Source organism: Poromitra crassiceps, assembly GCF_964638095.1.
Source record: "Poromitra crassiceps genome assembly, chromosome: 11".
Lineage (NCBI taxonomy): Eukaryota > Metazoa > Chordata > Actinopteri > Beryciformes > Melamphaidae > Poromitra > Poromitra crassiceps.
The window spans coordinates 43601283-43624160 of record NC_139643.1 but is presented as its reverse complement, the minus strand read 5'-3'; the positions used below and the strand labels follow the sequence as shown (position 1 = coordinate 43624160).

General features: G+C 44.7%; 2 protein-coding genes across 3 annotated transcripts; one reads left to right on the top strand and one right to left on the bottom strand.

Moving 5' to 3' along the window:
- Positions 1–614: 614 nt before the first annotated feature.
- Positions 615–12257, top strand: rad21b (RAD21 cohesin complex component b). 2 transcript variants are annotated; one of them, XR_014553135.1, is made up of 15 exons: positions 615–712; positions 1527–1720; positions 2220–2349; positions 3417–3516; positions 4029–4135; positions 4748–4957; positions 5653–5775; positions 6040–6168; positions 6366–6589; positions 6974–7130; positions 7945–8090; positions 8351–8524; positions 8696–8779; positions 9998–11243; positions 11276–12257. XR_014553135.1 is itself a non-coding variant. In XM_083645675.1 (14 exons), the coding sequence occupies exons 2-14, from the start codon at positions 1577–1579 to the stop codon at positions 10187–10189; spliced, it is 1920 nt and encodes a 639-aa protein (XP_083501801.1). In that variant the 5' UTR covers positions 615–712; positions 1527–1576; the 3' UTR covers positions 10190–12257. The 2 variants fall into 2 exon arrangements, 1 of the variants encoding a protein (XP_083501801.1); XM_083645675.1 differs by having other exon boundaries at positions 9998–12257.
- A 943-nt stretch (positions 12258–13200) lies between these two features.
- On the bottom strand, positions 13201–22531 carry utp23 (UTP23 small subunit processome component). The gene is made up of 3 exons (XM_083645676.1): positions 22132–22531; positions 21560–21734; positions 13201–14338 (listed from the first exon to the last, which is right to left on the bottom strand). The coding sequence occupies exons 1-3, from the start codon at positions 22317–22319 to the stop codon at positions 13877–13879; spliced, it is 825 nt and encodes a 274-aa protein (XP_083501802.1). The 5' UTR covers positions 22320–22531; the 3' UTR covers positions 13201–13876.
- Between the last annotated feature and the right edge of the window lie 347 nt (positions 22532–22878).

Sequence of the window (22878 nt, the reverse complement as noted above, 5' to 3'; positions counted from 1 at the left end):
CCATGCAGAGTTTGCACAGTGACATTTTATTTATTTATATTTATTTGACCTTTATACAGCAGTGAGCAAGCTCTCATTTTCAAGGGCACCCTGTTACAGCAAAACAATTATAAAAGTGACAAAATTACAGACAAGAGATACAGACAATCAAAAAAACATGATAAAAACATATCAAGTAAAACAAGAGCACTATGCAAAATGGCATAGTGTACTGGACATATTTGACAATTTATCTGGAGCTGCAGTCAAACTTTAACATTGGTTTTCATTGTGAAATTACGCCGCATCTGGCCCCGGGAGCACTGAAATGCATATACTGCCATCTGGTGGACAATAAGCGGCATGTCACTGTATGAGGTTCACCACAAGCCAACTCCACAGCAATGTTATCTTGCATAGTCGTTCCTGCCTGTGTGCAACTACAAATGTCTTTACACATTCACAAAATGTCAAGATATTTTCAGCAGCTAAAATAGAGTATGATAGCAACTAAGCATCAAATAATATTGACATCAGCACATCAGCACCACACACGTCCAGCTGACTGGCAGCAACATCCTGTGGATTCAAAAAGCTCCTTTGGGCGGGCGGAAAATGAAAAGCGAGAGGCGCCATCTTGTTTGTTTTCTGTGGGAGGAGGGGTGGCGGAAAAACAGCTCCCACTAGCAACACTACGGCCGCCAAAACGGGAAAAGCACAATAACGATAACTGGTGAGTTGCTATATCTGTATGTGGACGTGCAATCGATTACGTGTTACTAAAGCAGTTGGCTGCATAAAAATGAACAAGCCTCGCAGTGCTCTGTTTGTGAATGACAGTGCTAACGCTAGCTAGCTAACCAACAGCTAACATTAGCTTGTCACACATACACACACACAGCAAGGGAGGCTGGGCGGCATCTGCATCATCACCTGTAGTGATACAAGTCATTATTTTGTTTAACAAGGTAATATACAATGCGATTTATAAACTGCTTCGCTCGCAAATAGTGCGTGCTACCTATGGCTAACTATCGCTAAATTGCGTTAGCTAGGGGCTAACGCGTTTTCTGTAACGTTTTTCACTCGACTGACGTTAACGTAACAGAAATAGAACTTTTTCAAAACGTTGGTGTGATTTTATTTGTGGCGTTTTTGCAGTGATAAAAAAGTAACGTTAGTCGAACCTCAACGTTTGGTCTAGGGATGCAGGAAACACGGAAATTATCCGTTTACGTAGCTATGGCTAAATTAGCTGTCAGACCTAGCTTAGTGTTTTTATATTGTGCAGCCTCCGCCCCCTTCCACATGCCTTCCACATGTTTAGGAAAGTACTCCAAATTAATCTTGCATCCTGCTATGAACTGCTGTCACTGACTATTCCCATTTAACGTTAGACTTGAAAGAGAGACTATTTACTATTAGCTCAGACAACACAATAAAGTTGTCCTTTCAGGTGCCATGCTTTGTTCCCAACTTACCATCTTTCAAGGTTGTCATTTGAATCGTGTGTTATTATTTCTCTTTCTGTTGTTTCCTCCATCCAGGCTTGGTGGCCCCCTTCCCCTTTCCCTTGCCGTGAGAAGGCGCTGGCACGATGTTTTACGCCCACTTTGTCCTCAGCAAACGTGGGCCGCTGGCCAAAATCTGGCTGGCGGCCCACTGGGACAAGAAGCTGACCAAGGCTCATGTGTTTGAATGCAATCTGGAGAGCAGCGTGGAGAGCATCATCTGTCCCAAGGTATTTTCAGGGTTCCTTGTACAGCTCCCATTCACTGTCAAATGAGATGGTGGACGGACGGAGTGTTGTGTTGCATTTGGTGTTTCTGAGTTTGGTGATTCTGTGTTTTAAAAACACAATAAACTAAAACTAATCACAAAAACTTTTTGTTGTTCTTCCCCAATCGCCAGCAGCCTATTTCAAAAAGTCCAAGCAGTTTTACTTTAGTGTGCCAAATCTACTGTAGCAACCTCGGATACATTGCTGGGTGGGAAGTCGAAGAAAGTTTTGAGACTTCCAGCATTTAATGTCTGCTGGACTGTCTTAAAGTGTATCAAAGCTACTCAGCCTTTACATGCAAAAATGGCGGTGTATCATTATCAGCTTAAGTAACATCACATTGCTATCAAGGTGGTGCTGAAGCAACGGCAAATAATATTGACGTATGTGATTCGACAGGTCTAAGAAATGTGTTGATAGTAATGAAGTATGGATTGGATGTACATGTAATTTTTCCCAGGTGAAGATGGCGCTGCGTACATCAGGTCATCTGCTCCTGGGGGTGGTGAGGATCTACCACAGGAAGGCCAAGTACCTGCTGGCCGACTGTAACGAGGCCTTCATCAAGATCAAGATGGCCTTCAGACCAGGTAGGGAACAAAATGTGACCAGTCAAGCCTGGGTGACCCAAAGAAGATCCTGGCACTGACTGAGACTATCCTGTCATCTAGGTGTCACCTTAACTCAGTCTGTATTGGTCAAAGATTTGACTAAGCTGGTCTCTTCTACTACCCTGAGAAACACAATATTCAGCGCTGCTCAGAAATGCTATTGTTTGACGGCTACTAGCCTACCTCCTTCAATATGTCTGCTGCCAACCAAGTCAGCAGATATATTGGAATTCTGTGTGAAAGTTTTTATATTTTTCAATTTAGTGATTTACCCCCATAATGCATACATGACTAGAGCAAGCAATACTACAAACCATACTCATACTTAGATACTAACATTCACATACCCACATGCTCTCACATAAAAGTATCCTCACACACACAACAATGCAAATACAAGTACCGTAAATTCCGGACTATAAGCCGCACCTTTTTTCCCGTTTTTTGGCCTTTTTTGGCCCCTGCGGCTTATATAACGGTGCGGCTTATCTATGGATTAAAAAAAAAAAAAAATCTCTCTTTTTTAGCACTCTTTCTAACTATAAATCCACTTCTGTTTTAATTTCCTCTCTTGCCCTCTTTTCACCACACTGTATGACACTGTATGACACTGTATGACACTGTGTGCACTGTAAATAACAACACAGGTGGTGTTGTGTTATGTTGTTTTGTTGAAATGTTAATAAATGAGAGCATTACATATGGTAATTAAACATTAAAACACAAAAAAAAAAAAAAAAAAAAAACATTAAAACACCCGCGGCTTATAGTCCGGTGCGGCTTATATAAGAAAAAAATAGTCAACTTTGAAGGTGCGGCTTATACACCGGTGCGCCTTATAGTCCGGAATTTACGGTATATCCTGTCAACGCCAAAGCAACAGCAACCTTGGGGAAATATCCATCTCTATTTGGCTACTTTTTTTTCTTCTTTTTTATTTTTTAAAATAAACAAATACATATACTACTGTATATAAATTGTCAATTCCCATACATAAACTGCTAAAGTAGAGCATCACTCACCACCTCTGCTCTGTGGTGTTTCAGGTGTGGTGGATCTGCCAGAGGAGAACAGAGAAGCAGCCTACAACGCCATCACCCTGCCAGAGGAGTTCCACGACTTTGACCAGCCGCTACCAGACCTAGAGTGAGTCCTCTGTGTGTGTGTGTGTGTGTGTGCTGTTTGTATGTGAAGCCATGGGGACAAATGTTTTTGTTTCTTGTGTGCCATGGTACTATATTCAAGGGAAAATCCATCCTAAAACATTTTGAGTAAGGGGTACAACTCTTACTTTTCTCAACTAGAAAAACTCTCACTTATCACTATTGCTCTCTCTCTGCCTACATGTACAGTATAACCCAGAGCTAATTAATAGAACAAGCTCACACTGTTCTCTGGGGGTTGTTGAAAGTCCTTCTGGGAAATGTAGGAAATCATGAAATGTAGACGAGGCAAGGTGCAGGAAAGTGGATACGCTGAAAATGAGATTACAACACATCACAAAATGCACGGAACGCAACACAGTCTTTTCTGCTGATCACTGTCTCTTTATCCCCCCCCCAGGCTGCCACCACTACAAATGAGATTAAATTGGAGAGGGAGTACTGTAAATGAAATGTAAATGTTAAATTGACTGTGCGGTATATATTTTTTTATAGTGACATTGATGTGGCCCAGCAGTTCACCCTGAACCAGAGCAGAGTGGAGGAGATCACCATGAGAGAGGAGGTGGGCAACCTCAGCCTGCTACAGGAAAATGACTTTGGTAGGCATCAGTATTGCTTTCACAGCCGGGCTGGTATTGCTGTCACCTTGTGAGTCTGTGTGAGTGTGTCGTCAAGGCACAACGTGGTCCTGGTGGAGACATCTATTGTAGCAGGGACTACCACAGAAGCCATTTTGAGTGCTTTGCCAGGTGTTTATATCTCTCTCTGGACAGACTGTGTTAGCGCGATAGCTCGAGTTTTATTTTATTTATTTATTTATTTGTTTGTTTAACCTTAATCATTACACTGCAGTTTTGCTGAGCGTGCATTCTCCTGTTCAGCGGGACTGTGCTTCACATTCATACATTTAGACACAGACACCTGGGAGCTGCCACATTATGGGCAAAATCATCTGCTGTTAGCAACTGAGAAGCTCTGCTGGAGGATTTGGGCAAAGATAAACACTTTGCGCAGGGGGGGACATTCACCATAGCCGTTGGGAGGGAGGCGAGCGTCATATATTTGCTTTTCCCGCATACATTGCATCCACAAGTCTGCTGTTTTCATTGGGCAAATTTTTATGATCTGGGTCGATATCATATCCTCCACTTACCCACACTCTACACATTGACCATATGGGCAGTATAAAAATAGTCAATTGTGTTGTGCAGCTGACTTTGGGATGGACAACCGGGAGCTGATGCGGGAGGAGAACGCCTTTGAGGTGGACATCATGGGCGCGTCGGCTTCCAACTTGCTGCTGGAGGCTGAGGGCGGAGCTAACCCGATGACCGACAAGTCCAATCACCTGGAGTACGACGACCAGTACAAAGACGACTTCGGAGACAACCCCATGGAGAGCAGTGAGGGAGGCATGCTGGGTAAGGCGGAGCTGAATGAGATGGTATTAGTTTTCTTCTTCTTCTGTCCTGAGTCAATATTTTAGCCAAAGAACCTCCACTTGATTGCAATCAGGATGCACCAATCAACTGTCTTATCTGCATCAACTTTTTTTCTACGAGTGTCAATGGCAACAGAATAACATATTTTGTTTGTGAAAATAATTATCAGTATCTATCAGCCTCAGAAAAATATTGGTTCATCCCTAATTAACTTGACTAAGAAGTCAACCGTTTATATTGGAGATGATGGCAGGTCTGCTTTTGAGTTGCTCAACATTTTACAGTTGCACCTCTGTTCCTGCTGAAGAATGTTTTTTTCTCCAACTACTAGTGACTAGTGGCTCAGACTTACCATAGTTGGCTTTAGACAGCAACTCTGTCTGAATGCGTTATTCTCATCCTATTGTCTGCTGCTCTTCCTATGGCCTGTTGTATAGATTAAGAGGTGAATGTATTCTTTAATTAAAGCCCATTGAGAATGAGCAGCTTATCAATCTTATCTTATCAGCTTATCTTCACTTAAAGATGAGTACACACTATTCCTCCTCCACTTTGTTGTCGCCCCTCTCTTCAGTATACATAGTTTTAAGCGTGTAGCTGATGTTCTTATCGAGAGTAACTTGCATTGTGTGAAATGGTAGAATAAACCTAATAAATAATGTATGTGTGTGCAGTGGACAAGCTGCTGAGTAACGAGGATGGAGGTGGAATCTTCGACGACCCTCCTGCCATCACAGAGAGCGTGTTGATGCCTCAGGACCACGGGGACGACGAAGACGACTTTGATGCCCTCTCAGGTGCGTTCCACACAGTACTGCACCTCAACCAGAGCCTGAGCATAATGACACTTTGGCTTGTGTTGCAGTAGCTTCTTGTCTTATAAACTGTTAAAGTGCAATTGCCCATATACCATGATATATAAATATCGAAATGAGTCATTCTGTGTTGTTCAGAGTTGCCACGGAAAGTTCTTAAAGAGAAATACCATGTGGTATTATTCACATGATCTCATAGCACCCTGATTGTGAGTTCATACCTGTGTGTGTGTTGTGCGTTTGTAGCGGGAGCCCCAGACAGCCCCGATTCCGGCCCAACAGAGCCTCTACCAGCCATGGCCGACCAGACGGAACAGACCACTCTGGTTCACAACGAGGAAGAAGCCTTTGCTCTGGAGCCCATTGACATCACAGGTATGTCTAGTCTCCTGTGACATCACAGGTATGTCTAGTCTCCCTTGACATCACAGATATGTCAGTATCCATTGGTGGGATTTTTCAGGCTTTTCCTTCCGCCATGACTTATTTATAAATGCCCTTGTTGCATCAAATTTCAGAGCTATTTTGATTTGCTGCGCTGATCTGTCTCTGTTTTCCTTCACCCTGTGCAGTGAAGGAGACCAAGGCGAAGCGCAAGAGGAAGCTGATTGTGGACAGTGTGAAGGAGTTGGACAGCAAGACCATCCGTGCGCAGCTCTCCGACTACTCTGACATCGTCACCACCCTGGACCTGGCACCACCCACCAAGAAGCTGATGATGTGGAAGGAGACTGGAGGAGTGGAGAAGCTTTTCTCTCTGCCCGCTCAGCCTCTCTGGAACGCCAGGCTGCTCAAGGTAACCGAGCCTTAGGGGCTGTTGAACTAATCAGGTATAACTATATGCAGTGAGGTAATGGTCAATAAGAAGGCGGGGCATTGATGACGTCCATTCGCTTAGTACCGGTAGTTGTGATCTCAATATGTAGCAAAACAGTTGGGATTAGCATTTAGCTATAATAATGCCGCTGTATAGAGCCTTTACACTGATGAGCAGTGATACACTTTGCGATAATGTTGACATTAAGCGTACTGATCTACTATCTCCTACCTGCTGTCATTAAGAGCTGTTGGAAGTTCCCTCGCTTTGTGTCCTACTTATTGTCACACATTCGCACTTCTAACTGATATATTTGATAATCTCCCTGTCTCTGTCCCTTCCTCTTTCTTTTTCTGTGTCCAGATGTTCACAAGGTGTCTGACACCGCTGGTACCAGATGAGATGAGGAAGAGGAGGAAGGGTGGTGAGGCTGACAGTCTGGACGAGTTCCTCAAGGACCTGGAGAACCCCGAGGTGCCCAGGGAGGAGACCCTGACCCACCAGCAGAGAGACATCATTGGTAAGAAGACACGTGTGTCTAGTATTGATGTTTTAATTCTACTTTTGACATCTAGAAGTTATAACGGAAATATGAGGGGCTTGTGTTTTAGCACTAGCACGTGCACTAGCATAGGCATGTAATTTGCAGGTGGCAGGTATATCTGAGGGATTGAAGACAAAGCCTGCTGGCCTCGCAAGTAAAGCAGCAGCAGTAGTCTGGGTTTTGGAGGGGACAGGCTTGTGAGTGACAGACTGGACAGGCTTGTGAAAGACTGGACTTAGAATCAAATTAAGTAGACTGAGCATTTATTTCCCCATCATACTCAGTACAGCTGAAACAAGTATTCAGGGTATCCACGGCGTCTTGAAAAGTATTGAAAGTTGATCAATCAATTTAGGGAAAAATTAAGGCCCTTAAAAAGTATTAAAAAGTCTAAATTTGTAGCTATTGTGCTGATTGTGTTAAATGGGCATGTGATGATATCGTCTCATATCGATCACAGATCCCCGAAGTGAATCTAAATTGTATCGTGGCAGATTTTGTGATATCAGAAAATATCGTATCGTTGTCCAAACAATCTATATAAAATCGTATTGTGATGAAACTTGTGATTTACATCCCTATCGCTGATGTGACGAACATGGCGTTGAGGTCTTAAAATATGTTGAAAGGGTCTTAATTAAAACATGTCTTAATTGGTATTGAATTGAACTTCAGGATTCCTCCTGCATATACCCTGAGTATTGTTAAATCGAGGATGCAGGAGAGTTAAAGCACATGGCTCCTTCTGGGCTGTGAGTTTGTCTAATAGGTATGTTCTTTCCTCCTCCAGACCAGACTATCATGGAGGAGCCCAGTGTTCTGCAGGCTTCAGCCATGGAGGGCAGCAGGACCACGCTGGACGAGACGGCCATGCCCCCTCCGTCCTCCCAGCGCGGCCTCAAACGCAAGGCCCAGGACACAGAGCCCGCCCTGCCTGTGAGTACAGCTGTTCTCCTAGCAGCAGGCTCTGCCTATACTGACACACTCTCACCACCCATCCTCCACTATTCTACCGCTGACGTCATTTCCATCTTTGTTGACGTCAGGACATTCATTCTTTCTACTCTTTCTGCATTCCCTCTTTTCCTGTACTCACCTTTCTCTCTCGCTCTGAATTTTGTCACTCTCAAATGGTTTCTCTGTCTTTCTCTTGACTCCCTGTCCTCCCCCCTCACCTGCTCTCTCCTTCCCTCCAGATGGGTACTCTGGAGCAGCAGCAGCAGCAGCAGGAGCCTGCTGTGCCCCAGCAGCTGGATGTGTCCGGTGTGGATTTGCCCCCAGAGGAAACCACGACCAACATCAGCCAGATGATAGAGTTGGATCTGCTTGAGAAGAGCAAGGAGAAGAAGGACGATGACTCCGAAGAGGAGGTGAGTAACACTTCAAGGCGGGGGTTGAAATCATTGTTGTTGATTTTTTTAGACCTGTAATGGAAACCATACTAGTGACATAATTAACATTTAAAGATTATTTTCAGTCCTAGATTGGCCCGGCCATAGGTATTCTCCCTCAAAGTTTGTCACCGTGTCTTTGTCTGTCAGGAAGAGGAGGGGCAGGGGGGAGACCAGGACCAGGAGGAGAAGAGGTGGAATAAGAGAACCCAGCAGATGCTCCATGGCCTCCAGGTACGTGTGTCACATGACCTACCAGGACAGAACGGGTTAAACACTGGAACCAATGCAGACGTCATATCAGAAGAAGCAGGACGGGATGACTTCAGGATATCTTGTTGCAACATTCGCGTCCCATAGTCATTTTTATTTAGGGATTTTAAATATTAAACTGCTGCAAATATTGATTGATTGTGATTAACTTGGGCTCCAGACTGAATTCCTGCTATGTTTACTGCTTGTGTTGACATGCTTCCACAAATTTCCGCACCAAGTGGGAGATATCAAAGCCTGCTACTTGTATTTACCACTAGGCGGCTGACGTGAACAGTACAGTTGTGGAGTTCAATCTTATGATGTCTGTTGCACATTACCCCTTCTCTACTTCATATGTTGTGTCCCTCTCTGTGTACTAGGGATGTTCATTTTGAAAATTTTCCATAATCGATAATCGGTGAAAATTAATGATCAATTATCGATTATCGATCATATTAATACTTATATATTTTTTTATATATATTTTTTTTTTACAAAATGAATGCCTATGGCAGAAAATACGAAAGACAACGTGTTCTCCTCAATGAACTCTTTACTTCAATGTGTCTCCTCTCCAACACTCTGCTGTCCCCGCCCGGCGCATGCCGGTGTGAATTCCCCATGTTTAAAACAGTTTTGTTGGCACAAAGGCCCGTGCCCAGCCAGAAAACTAGAGACTATATGAAGCTCCACCTCACGTTAGTCGGCTGTGCAATGGAGTGGGGCGAGGAGGAATGAATTCCACCCAAACCTAGTCAAATTTATTTTTTTTTAATAACAAAATCGATCCAAATTCCACAGGATCGATTCCAATCCTTAACGATCAATTATCGATTTTCGACAATTGATGAACATCCCTACTGTGTACTATCTCATGAGGCAGGGATGCCACTTAAATTTGAGCTATTTAGCTGATTTACAATGAGAGCAGTTGAGTAACCTTTGATTCATAGAGCACCATATATTCAAGCAGTTAATTGTAAGGTCAGTCACAGCACCTTGACAATAGATGTACCAAAATATCTCTGCGCCTCTAGAATGACTATGATAGAGGAATGCGAGGTAATGAAGGGGGGTTTTATTTAATTTATTTTTATAAAAACAATAAACATCCCTAGACTTCCAGACTAGTTTTAGAGTGAATGCCTGTGAATGGTCAGAGCCTTTCCCTCCCTGACCCGCCTCTCTTTGCCACAGAGGGTGATGGCCAAGACGGGCACCCAGTCGGTCAGCCTGCTGGAGCTGTGCAAGAACAACAACAAGAAACAGGCCGCCGCCAAGTTCTACAGCTTCCTGGTGCTGAAGAAGCAGCAGGCGGTGGAGCTCCTCCAGGAGGAGCACTACAGCGACATCATCGCCACGCCCGGGCCTCGCTTCCACGTCGTCTAGGAGACGCAACGTACCACTCGCCCTGTTCTTTCTATTCCAGAAACCCCCTACACCCCTACCCCCTGCATCTGGTCAGAAACACCCTACACCCCTACCCCCTGCATCTGGTCAGAAACACCATACACCCCTACCCCCTGCATCTGGTCAGAAACACCCTACACCCCTACCCCCCTGCATCTGGTCAGAAACACCATACACCCCTACCCCCTGCATCTGGTCAGAAACACCCTACACCCCTACCCCCTGCATCTGGTCAGAAACACCCTACCCCCCTGCATCTGGTCAGAAACACCCTACACCCCTACCCCCCTGCATCTGGTCAGAAACACCCCTGCATCTGGTCAGAAACACCCTACACCCCTACCCCCCTGCATCTGGTCAGAAACACCCTACACCCCTACCCCCCTGCATCTGGTCAGAAACACCCTACACCCCTACCCCCTGCATCTGGTCAGAAACACCCTACACCCCTACCCCCCTGCATCTGGTCAGAAACAGCCTTACACCCCTACCCCCCTGCATCTGGTCAGAAACACCCTTACACCCCTACCCCCCTGCATCTGGTCAGAAACACCCTTACACCCCTACCCCCTGCATCTGGTCAGAAACACCCTTACACCCCTACCCCCCTGCATCTGGTCAGAAACACCCTTACACCCCTACCCCCTGCATCTGGTCAGAAACACCCTTACACCCCTACCCCCCTGCATCTGGTCAGAAACACCCTTACACCCCTACCCCCTGCATCTGGTCAGAAACACCCTACCCCCCTGCATCTGGTCAGCACAACACTGGCTTGTTTTTTGTTTTGTTTTTATCATAATTTTATTTGTTTGGGTTTGTTATTTTGTATATGATGTGTATTTTTTTTTATTTTGTGTGTCCTCGTGTATTTTTGTTTTTACTTCCATGTGCTTTTTTTTGGTCTTAATGTCAAGCAGTGCATGAGAGGAATCAGGTCTGAATAACACGGTTTGGGTGTCCCATTACTGTGGGGGAAGGTTCTCATTTTTTATACGCTTCAGCCAAAAGGAGCATGTAGTGTATCATCCAGGTTCTGCAGCATCATGCTTAAACATCATCCAGGTTCTGCAGCATCATGCTTAAACAATTACAGCTACCCAAGGTAGCGATTTGCAGACCCCCACCCACAGTTAGCAGTTAGTAGTCTCCAACTGCAGGTTAGCAGCCTCGAGCATTCCAGACTCTACATTCTTATTTTTCGCTTTAGATTGCTCAACTTTACTCGCATCACTGACTATGTTTATGCCTCTCAACAATTGGCAAATGTTTGAAACAGGGCTCCATAGTTGGATCAACCTGGCTGTAGATTATGTGAACAGCAGTCGTCTGCCATAGCTGCATGCTCTGTTGTGAAATATGTTATCAGAGTTCAATTGTTCCAGAAACTGCATTTTTGTATACTGTCTTAACTACTAGAATTCCCTTGTTCTTGAAATGAGTTTCATGTTCAGGACTCATTTGTTTTGTCTGGTATCCCCTTTGCAGATGGTTAGTGGTTTGGCTACAATATATTGGCAATTGAGACTATTCGGCTGTTGTGGTCTACCAGAGTGCCACTTCCAGAATAAACTCTGATAGTGAAAATCAAGTAGCTACCTGTGAGTGTAAAACAGCTTCTGTTCTATAGTCATTGATTATAGTAATATAATAGTTATATAGAATAAGCATTCATTGGATATTTATAAATAATTTGATTTAAAAGCCAGATACATTTTTATAATCCGAAGAACAAGCAGACCACCAACTCATTCTAGCTACACTTTTCTCATCCTTTTGCAAAAGACAGCTGAATGCATTGTTTTTGATATCCACTCCCTTTCAAATTGTATATCGTGTAATGTTTCGGTGCATCTTATATTTTAAACTATGTGCCTGTAAACTTGCTTTTTTATTTTGTATAAAACTCAAAGTACAAATGTTGTAGATACCAACAGAAAAAAAGAAAGAAAACTATGTGTCAGAACTGTTATGCCATGCCTGTAGTCCCGAGTCCCGGCAACTGTTATGGAGCTTTTTTCTAATAAAACAAATACTGTGACCAGTATTCTTGTCCGACTGGCATCATGTTTAAACATCAAAGATGCTTTGCTACGAGCAGAAACAACTGCAGGAGCGACGATACGATGTTGCAGGTTCCTTCTCACTGCGCTATTCCTTGGTGGAAGTGTGGTCAGAGCAATCGCATTGTTTGGAACCCTTCTGCATCCTCAGCAGGTATCTCAGGCCAGTCACCAGCGTTTTGCCCCTAGCCTGTGCGCCTCGCCTGAGCGGGGCTGATACATGGTACATTTTTGTCATTGAGATTTTTTCTAGAACCTTTAAATTATTTAAAAAGTGATTTCATTAAAATATAGATGTCACTGCTCAGGATTTACTGAGTTAGAATATAACAATAGTGTACGCAATTGCAGCATATATGATTTTGAAATAGCAGAATTTCATAGTGATTTAATTTTTACAGAGTACAGATTATTTGTGACATTTCAACAACTTTTTAATTGACAAACAATTCAACGGTTTTGCTTTTGTCGTAGATGTTTAACAGATTATATATAGAGTATATGTGGCAATGGGCCTTTTTCCACAGCGGCCGTTTTGTGTCGAAAAGGCAAGGTAAACAGGTGCATACAAAACATTGAGGGTTTCCATCTTCCAATCATGGAAGTTGGAAACCCTCAATGTTTTGCTAGCACCTGTGTTGACCCTGCCTTTTTTACACAAAATGGCCACTGAAAAATGCCTATTCATGAATATACCTATTCACAATAATTGTAGCTCAGGTTGAAGAGACTCAGGTGTGTGGAACAGGAAGCAAACAGAATCTGTTACAGACAAAAGAGAATGTAATGAATTGTTGAATGTCAACTAATAAGCTTTTGAAATGTTACAAATACTCTGTAGACTCTAGAGTTCGGCTCAGTAATAGGAAATACATTTAGTGGTTATGAATAATGAAAAAATACAATATATTCACTTCACAATAATAATTTAATCTTTCCTATTAACTGCCTTGTTAGACCATACTTTCAACTTTTTTTTGTACAGCATATTCATCGTAGCAGTTATGTGTATAAAAATTCTTTAACGTAATATTAAGGCAAGGAACAAAACACCTGTTACTGTGTTGACACCAGTGTTGCAGGCGAGCCACTATATCTCGAGTCCAAGTCCAAGTCACCAATGAAGAGTCCGAGCCGAGTCCAGAGTTATTGAACATGAGTGTGAAGAAACCACATGGAGGTGGAACACACGTGCCTGCCTTTGCACGAAATTGAATGACATGGTATTAATATAGCTATGCCAAATAATTAGGGCATATAACAAAAAACATTGCTTCCCAAGGTCAGAAAAAGTCGCCAGATTTGTCGCTAGTAAGTTTTGAGAAATAAAGTCGCCAGAGGGTCTGAAAAGTAGCTCAATATAATGACAAAGTCGCCAAGTTGGCAAGACGCATACAGGCAGCAGAGAAGGAATAGTCCATTCATCTGTTGAGCACAGGCATAGGTTGAAAATGATTTTTGTTTTGGGCCTTTTTGCACCTAATTTCTATGTTTAATCAGTTAGAATAGTGACATAATTTTACATGTTTCATGATCAATCTAGAGCTGTCTGAGTCCCCTTTTAGTTGATGGCACCAGGCAGCTCAATTTAGACCCCTGGTTCTCACAAACTACCACTGCACACCTGGACTTGCCTCACGGCGGCAGACCATTTGGGAACCACTGGCTTTGTGATTTGGGGTGCAGGTGCGCTCTCCCCTCCACCCGCTTTGCGTTTCTTGTGCCGACTTCTTTTCTTCTTCTCCCCCTCTGTGTTTTTCTTCAGTGGCGCTGTGGGAAGCCCTTTCGTCTTCTTCTTCTTGAGACAGCTGAGAGGGTTGGGCTTGCTCTGCTTCCTCTTCCTCTTCCTGCCCCGCCTCTCTCCATCCTTCTGCTCCAGCCCCTGCTCCTCCTTCAGGCTGCGGATGCTCTGCTGCTCCGCCGGCGTCACCACCGCCCCCATCTGTACGGCCTGGACGCGCTCCAGCGACGACTGGCTGGGCTTGTCCAGCACAATGGTGTTGAGGATGATGTAGAGCAGAGGCACGCCTGGGATCTTCTTCAGGCCTGCTGTCAACTCGTGGTCCTGGCCATCACACACACACATCAAATAGTAGATTTATGCCAGAGGTTTCCAAACATTACGAATCAAGTAACAGACAGTTAAACAAATCAAATACATTCAATTTATAATATCTCAATTTCCATGTCACTGTTTTAATATTCAAGGTCCTTCACAGCAGGTTTGCTCCCCCAGTCAAAGCTCTTACTAATAGAACTACCAATCCCAGGTTCCCCTTATAGTCTAGGGAAAATAAGGTTTGACCTTAAACTAATTGCAACAGAATTTATTTTCACATTTTTATGTTTATATTGATGCCCGAAACACTGTAGTAAAAATCCCAGAAAATCTCATTAGTGGAAGTATGTTAAAATGACGTTTTTTTTTAAATGGCTGCCATTATTAAAATTGTGGCCATATCTTGACTCCAACTAGACCTAGAATTACAAATTTGGTGTCTATTTCCACATTTTTGGGGGCAAGGAATCCACCGAAATGGTTGTTGAGTCTCTAAGTAGAACAGATTTTTTTTCCTCATGTAGTATGATGTAGTCGTAATACAACATGGCATTTCTCGCAATGTTAGCTACAACTTCGTATTTGTTAATCATACACATTTTGAGTGATACCCTTGAGCATATTGAAGTGCTTGCCATTGGAAAAAAAAAATTGTTGTTTCATATTTCCAATTAAAAAAGTGTTACGGTAATGAATTTATTTCCTCAGTGTCTCTAAAAGTGTCTGGAAATACATAAAAAATGAGCACATCTATCTATCTAATGGCCCAATTCCACCGCTGGTATCAACGCGGCCCCGCACAGCTCGTCTCGCTTTTTTGTCTCATTCCACCGATCAAAAACGTGGACAACCCGGGTTGATCGGGGTTGAGTCGTGCTGCTTTTGGTCCCTGCTCTGTTGAGGTTCTAGGGCTGTGGACCCGGTACTATATGGTGACGTGAAAACACTGCAGACGACTGATTGGTCAGGCAGAATCGTGTTTACTGTAGGCATCTACTGTCAATGCTGGATACCAGTTTAGTTAGCTTACCTTCTCTTCTATTATGTTATTTCCATCAGTCTTTAGTGTTGCTGCCTTTGGCGCTGGTGAAATAAAATCGATCTCCTTGCTCAGCTTTAACATGCGCTCCTCGGGAAGCCCTTTGTAGTTGGCTCCGCGAGGCCGCAGGGGAAGCCGCGGTCTTGCCTGTTGAGTTGCCGCTGGGGTTCTCCTCGTAGCGCCTCTCCCGTCCCCGCGCAGTGCATGCATGTGAGTTTGAGTAACAACAAAGTGATATCCATTCTCCTAGCCGATTGTCACATTTGCCCATGTACACTGTAGGTCATTTAGAGGCACCAGTATTTCATAAACAGTTTAAAAGTTCTGTGGATGGATTTAATTGTAACGTTATGTTATAGCCTACTTCGGCTATAAGCGAAGGACAGATATGCGGTCGCTATTTAGACGACCAGCTGTGGGCGGGGGTGGGTGGGGGCAGATGATCCGCGGTGGAAACAAAACGTCCATAGGGCTGATACGATTAGAGCCGAGTGGTGACGAGCTGTGCAGGGCAGTAAAATGTGGTGGAAATGAGCCATAAGGGAGCTAGGGCTCTGTCTGTTTGTCTGTCTGTCCCACTGATGACATCATCAGTGATGTCATAAATCCACTCACTCTCACACACAAAGTCTCAGTGATGTCATCAGTGATGTCATAAATTGTGACATCATCAGTGATGTCAGAGGCATTGCGATATCAGTCATGTCATAAGAGGTTGTGATGTCATCAGTGATGTCATAAAAGCAGTTGTGACATCATCAGTGATGTTACTTGAGCAATTGTGATGTCATCATTGATGTCATAAATCCTTCCTGGCTGAGGCTATATAAGTGGTGGAAAACACAGCATACAAGTCAGTGTGGTACAGTGACACATCTGAAGGAATGGCTGTTCAAGCAGAGCATGATGACACACAGCTGTGACGGCCCTCTGCTCTATTATGCCCTCAGGGCAGGAGACCTGGACACACTGAGGAGCCTGCTGCAGGAAGACCACTTCAGAAGGCTGATCAATGAGCAGTGTCTTTACGGGTGTTGGTCGACCCCTCTGGTGCTCGCAGCCTGGCTGGGCCATGCTGCCTGTGTGCACTACCTGATCACACAGGGAGCACAGGTAGACCTAGCTGGTGAGAATAACTGGACGCCTCTCCACGGTGCCGTGTGCCACGGTCACCTGGACTGTGTCCGGATCCTCCTGGAAGCCGGGGCCGACCCTAACAGAAACATAGATGGCTCACACACCCTGACGACCCCTCTCCACATCAGTGCTGCACACAAACACCTGGACTGCTTCCACCTGCTACTCCAGGCTGCTGGCGTTCTGACCCGTGATGTGGCTTCTCACCTGCTGGAGTGGGTGCTGCGTAACAGGTGCAACCCGGCCTTCGTCCAGCTGCTGCTGGACCACGGTGCTGACCCGGCCCTGGTGACAACAGAGCAGGCACAGCTGGAGGAGAGGGCGGATCCTGAGGCTCTCAGGGTCTTTCTGGAGGCCAAGAGATGTCCTCGCAGTCTGGCCCACTTGTGTCGGATCCGGATCCGCCAAGCACTGGGCACACATCGCCTGAACCAAGTCCACTCCCTACCACTAACACAAGTGATGAAGGACTTTGTGCTCCACCAAAACTGACTGTCAGTTTATTTATTTTCATTTATAGATTTAGTTCTTCAGTGACTGTTTCAAACAACTCCAGGAGCAGATATATACCAGCTATACCTAATGATGTGATGTCACTTGAGCAATGACAACATCAGTGATGTCATCAATGATGTCATCAGTGATTATGTCATCAATGATGTCATCCTTCCTGGCTGAGCAGACTGGGTGGGTGATGTCATAGTTGTTGCTGTCATGTCATCGGTAATGTCATACATGCCAAAGTATAAATAAACAATTTTTCTGTCTATCTCTGTCTGCCTCCACTGTCCCTACTCTCTCCGCTTCTATGTTCAACTGCCATGTACTTAACCTGCTGCCTTCTGCCCCAGCCCTGTCATGAACGGCAGTGTTCTAATCTAAGCAGACTGGATTGCATGCAGCAGATGATAGAAAGCTCATCCATAAGAGACTTGAGACTTGACTTGGACTTGTGACTAAAGACTTGAGACGCGACTTGGACTATAGCTAAAAGACTTGAGACTTGCCCGGCCATGACCCCTTGCTGCGCAGCAGCTATAATTTATGTTTTGTTTTGTTATGTTACAGTATGTTTGGTAGGGCTTTTCCCTGGCCCCGCCCCTTTCCTGACCACACCCCCTCCCACCTCCCACATACACTCCCCCCGATACACCTGTCCATGCCCCCTACCCACCTCTCGAATCCAGACTCTACGACCTTCCTATCCCTATCAACGGACTCTTTTCCCTAGCCCCGCCCCCTCCATTGAGCCAACCCGGATCAAATCCGCCCCAAAATGTAATAGGTTCTTCCTTGGCCCATGCTACACCCTTCCACCAAGTTTCATGAAAATCGGCCCAGTAGTTTTCCTCCTGCTAACAGACAAACGGTCAGACAAACGGCACCGAAAACATCACCTCCTTTGTGGAGACAATGCCAATTTTGACAATGTTCCACTACTGGGATTTTCTGGGATTTTCAGTATGTTAAATTGGAAGGTTTCAAGAGCTGAATACAACACAAATAATTTCTGTTGCAATTAGTTTAAGGTTGGGTCATTTTTTTCTCACAGATTCCCTAGACTAATTGTGGTGTTGGAATGTTGATAATATATATGTATATATTTTTTCTTCTTCTTCCTGTGTCTGAGCTTCTTTTTGTTCTTATGCTCTGAAAATTGGAAAAATAAAATACTAGAAAAAAGAAAACGCCCAATTTTTCCCCAAGGCCTCTGGCCCCCCCAAGCAAATGACGGGCCCCCTCTGTCATGTGGGTCTGGAGCCGGGCCTGAGGAGGCTGAGCAGCAGGGGCAGACACACACACACATACACACACACACACACACTAGCCATGTGCTTTTTACAATGTAAATTCCCTTGAATGTTGTTGCAATACAACATTAGATCCAACAGATGTAGCAGGGACAGATTTGTCATGATAAAGCTTGCATTATGATTTCTATCACCCATCATTTATTGTAATTTTTGGAATATTATATTGGTATAAAGTACTTGATGTCTTGGTTGATGTGATAATCAGTAGTGCTCACATACATCATTGTGCTTTACATACAGGGACATACAGTTGCCCAAAACGTGGACAACCCGGGTTGATCGGGGTTGAGTCGTGCTGCTTTTGGTCCCTGCTCTGTTGAGGTTCTAGGGCTGTGGACCCGGTACTATATGGTGACGTGAAAACACTGCAGACGACTGATTGGTCAGGCAGAATCGTGTTTACTGTAGGCATCTACTGTCAATGCTGGATACCAGTTTAGTTAGCTTACCTTCTCTTCTATTATGTTATTTCCATCAGTCTTTAGTGTTGCTGCCTTTGGCGCTGGTGAAATCAAATCGATCTCCTTGCTCAGCTTTAACATGCGCTCCTCGGGAAGCCCTTTGTAGTTGGCTCCGCTAGACCGCAGGGGAAGCCGCGGTCTTGCCTGTTGAGTTGCCGCTGGGGTTCTCCTCGTAGCGCCTCTCCCGTCCCCGCGCAGTGCATGCATGTGAGTTTGAGTAACAACAAAGTGATATCCATTCTCCTAGCCGATTGTCACATTTGCCCATGTACACTGTAGGTCATTTAGAGGCACCAGTATTTCATAAACAGTTTAAAAGTTCTGTGGATGGATTTAATTGTAACGTTATGTTATAGCCTACTTCGGCTATAAGCGAAGGACAGATATGCGGTCGCTATTTAGACGACCAGCTGTGGGCGGGGGTGGGTGGGGGCAGATGATCCGCGGTGGAAACAAAACGTCCATAGGGCTGATACGATTAGAGCCGAGTGGTGACGAGCTGTGCAGGGCAGTAAAATGTGGTGGAAATGAGCCATAAGGGGCTAGGGCTCTGTCTGTTTGTCTGTCTGTCCCACTGATGACATCATCAGTGATGTCATAAATCCACTCACTCTCACACACAAAGTATCAGTGATGTCATCAGTGATGTCATAAATTGTGACATCATCAGTGATGTCAGAGGCATTGCGATATCAGTCATGTCATAAGAGGTTGTGATGTCATCAGTGATGTCATAAAAGCAGTTGTGACATCATCAGTGATGTTACTTGAGCAATTGTGATGTCATCATTGATGTCATAAATCCTTCCTGGCTGAGGCTATATAAGTGGTGGAAAACACAGCATACAAGTCAGTGTGGTACAGTGACACATCTGAAGGAATGGCTGTTCAAGCAGAGCATGATGACACACAGCTGTGACGGCCCTCTGCTCTATTATGCCCTCAGGGCAGGAGACCTGGACACACTGAGGAGCCTGCTGCAGGAAGACCACTTCAGAAGGCTGATCAATGAGCAGTGTCTTTACGGGTGTTGGTCGACCCCTCTGGTGCTCGCAGCCTGGCTGGGCCATGCTGCCTGTGTGCACTACCTGATCACACAGGGAGCACAGGTAGACCTAGCTGGTGAGAATAACTGGACGCCTCTCCACGGTGCCGTGTGCCACGGTCACCTGGACTGTGTCCGGATCCTCCTGGAAGCCGGGGCCGACCCTAACAGAAACATAGATGGCTCACACACCCTGACGACCCCTCTCCACATCAGTGCTGCACACAAACACCTGGACTGCTTCCACCTGCTACTCCAGGCTGCTGGCGTTCTGACCCGTGATGTGGCTTCTCACCTGCTGGAGTGGGTGCTGCGTAACAGGTGCAACACGGCCTTCGTCCAGCTGCTGCTGGACCACGGTGCTGACCCGGCCCTGGTGACAACAGAGCAGGCACAGCTGGAGGAGAGGGCGGATCCTGAGGCTCTCAGGGTCTTTCTGGAGGCCAAGAGATGTCCTCGCAGTCTGGCCCACTTGTGTCGGATCCGGATCCGCCAAGCACTGGGCACACATCGCCTGAACCAAGTCCACTCCCTACCACTAACACAAGTGATGAAGGACTTTGTGCTCCACCAAAACTGACTTGAAGGACTGTCAGTTTATTTATTTTCGTTTATAGATTTAGTTCTTCAGTGACTGTTTCAAACAACTCCAGGAGCAGATATATACCAGCTATACCTAATGATGTGATGTCACTTGAGCAATGACAACATCAGTGATGTCATCAATGATGTCATCAGTGATTATGTCATCAATGATGTCATCCTTCCTGGCTGAGCAGACTGGGTGGGTGATGTCATAGTTGTTGCTGTCATGTCATCGGTAATGTCATACATGCCAAAGTATAAATAAACAATTTTTCTGTCTATCTCTGTCTGCCTCCACTGTCCCTACTCTCTCCGCTTCTATGTTCAACTGCCATGTACTTAACCTGCTGCCTTCTGCCCCAGCCCTGTCATGAACGGCAGTGTTCTAATCTAAGCAGACTGGATTGCATGCAGCAGATGATAGAAAGCTCATCCATAAGAGACTTGAGACTTGACTTGGACTTGTGACTAAAGACTTGAGACGCGACTTGGACTATAGCTAAAAGACTTGAGACTTGCCCAGCCATGACCCCTTGCTGCGCAGCAGCTATAATTTATGTTTTGTTTTGTTATGTTACAGTATGTTTGGTAGGGCTTTTCCCTGGCCCCGCCCCTTTCCTGACCACACCCCCTCCCACCTCCCACATACACTCCCCCCGATACACCTGTCCATGCCCCCTACCCACCTCTCGAATCCAGACTCTACGACCTTCCTATCCCTATCAACGGACTCTTTTCCCTAGCCCCGCCCCCTCCATTGAGCCAACCCGGATCAGATCCGCCCCAAAATGTAATAGGTTCTTCCTTGGCCCATGCTACACCCTTCCACCAAGTTTCATGAAAATCGGCCCAGTAGTTTTCCTCCTGCTAACAGACAAACGGTCAGACAAACGGCACCGAAAACATCACCTCCTTTGTGGAGACAATGCCAATTTTGACAATGTTCCACTACTGGGATTTTCTGGGATTTTCAGTATGTTAAATTGGAAGGTTTCAAGAGCTGAATACAACACAAATAATTTCTGTTGCAATTAGTTTAAGGTTGGGTCATTTTTTTCTCACAGATTCCCTAGACTATTACTGAACTAAATCCCTATAACAGCTAGCTAGAAGTCTGCATATGGTTTGTGAATAAACTGTGTGTACCTGTGTGGCAACAAAGTAGTGATGGGGGTTTGTCTCCTCCAGCATGGACAGCAGGCACTCCGAGGCAGGAACGGGGCTCTTGAAATGTTTACAGTTCCTGACCTGAAACCTCTGCAGGATAATTTTGGCTCCGTACAGTTCTTTTCCCAGAGACTCCAGCTCTTTCATTGCGCAGCTGCGGCAAAACACACAGAGACACGGGATGACACATTTTAAATCTGTAGTGTACATTATGAGATGGTCCAGTGATTCTCACACTTTCTTTATATCAAGGATCCCTAAGTTAGTACACATTAAGGCCATGGACACCCATTTGTCTCTTGGACCAAAACTGATAATATATATATTTTTTATTGTTAGAAGATTTTGTCCAGAATTATATGACTAACTGCATTGATAGAGAATAACATATCAAAACATCATTCTTCTACATTCTTTAGCCGTGTTAACTTCTAGTAACAGCTCATCAATTTGGTGGGACCCCATCGAACCTCCTCTCCTCATGGACCCCTGGTGGGACCCCGGGACCCCACGTTGAGATAGCAGCAAGTTACGTTTGTAATCGTACTCACTGTGTGGTGCACAGTTGCACCTCCCCCATCAGATATTTGGGCATTTGCTCCTTGATCTGGATCTTGTTCTTCAGCGCCGCTTGGCAAAACGTCCCATCGATGAGAATCTGAAACGGCTGCCTGAAGCTGAAGTTGTACTTGTAGAAACTTATGGTTTTCTTGGCTTGTTTCTGTCGCTTGAGCCCCATGGCGATTGTTCAGTAAAGCTAACGCGTAGAGCAGCATAGGCTAGCTTACTTTATGTCTACTCTATTCTCCCCTAATCACCTTTAACGGTTATGCCTTTAAAATTATGCACATATGTTGTAGTTAAATTAAAAAAGATTCAACCAGTCAGTTCACTGAATGAATAACCTGAATACCTCAAACTTACAGATACTTCAGCATGGAGACTGCATTGTAAACAACACGCTTATGGTGGTGCACCTTTCTAACGAGTCCGGACAGAAACTCAATATAAGACAAAAGTTCCGTTGTTGTTCTGTTTTTTTGTTTGTTTGTTTTTGGCAAAACTACAAGGGTAGGATACATTTAGGAAGACAACGGTAATTCTAGCTTCTTTTTGCGTATCTTTCATGTGTGAATGTAAATGTCGATGTTTTATACTGCAAACCTTCTCAGAACTACATGTGTAACTTTTATCAATTGTAATTTTGTAGTTAATTTAATTTAATTTAAAATTTTAATTGTATTTAATTTAATTTTATCTTATCTTCCATGGCCCCGCCCCCAGCTTCCCGTGGTTGT

Bases quoted from the DNA above. Each gene is read 5' to 3' on its own strand.
- utp23 (XM_083645676.1), bottom strand. From the start codon at position 22,319: ATGGGGCTCAAGCGACAGAAACAAGCCAAGAAAACCATAAGTTTCTAC. The intron at 21,735-22,131 runs GTGAGTACGATT...GTTTTGCCGCAG, and splicing joins GTGCAACTGTGCACCACACA to CTGCGCAATGAAAGAGCTGG. The intron at 14,339-21,559 runs GTACACACAGTT...TGTGATGGCCAG, and splicing joins ACTACTTTGTTGCCACACAG to GACCACGAGTTGACAGCAGG.
- rad21b (XM_083645675.1), top strand. From the start codon at position 1,577: ATGTTTTACGCCCACTTTGTCCTCAGCAAACGTGGGCCGCTGGCCAAA. The intron at 2,350-3,416 runs GTAGGGAACAAA...GTGGTGTTTCAG, and splicing joins CAAGATGGCCTTCAGACCAG to GTGTGGTGGATCTGCCAGAG. The intron at 6,169-6,365 runs GTATGTCTAGTC...CACCCTGTGCAG, and splicing joins GGAGCCCATTGACATCACAG to TGAAGGAGACCAAGGCGAAG.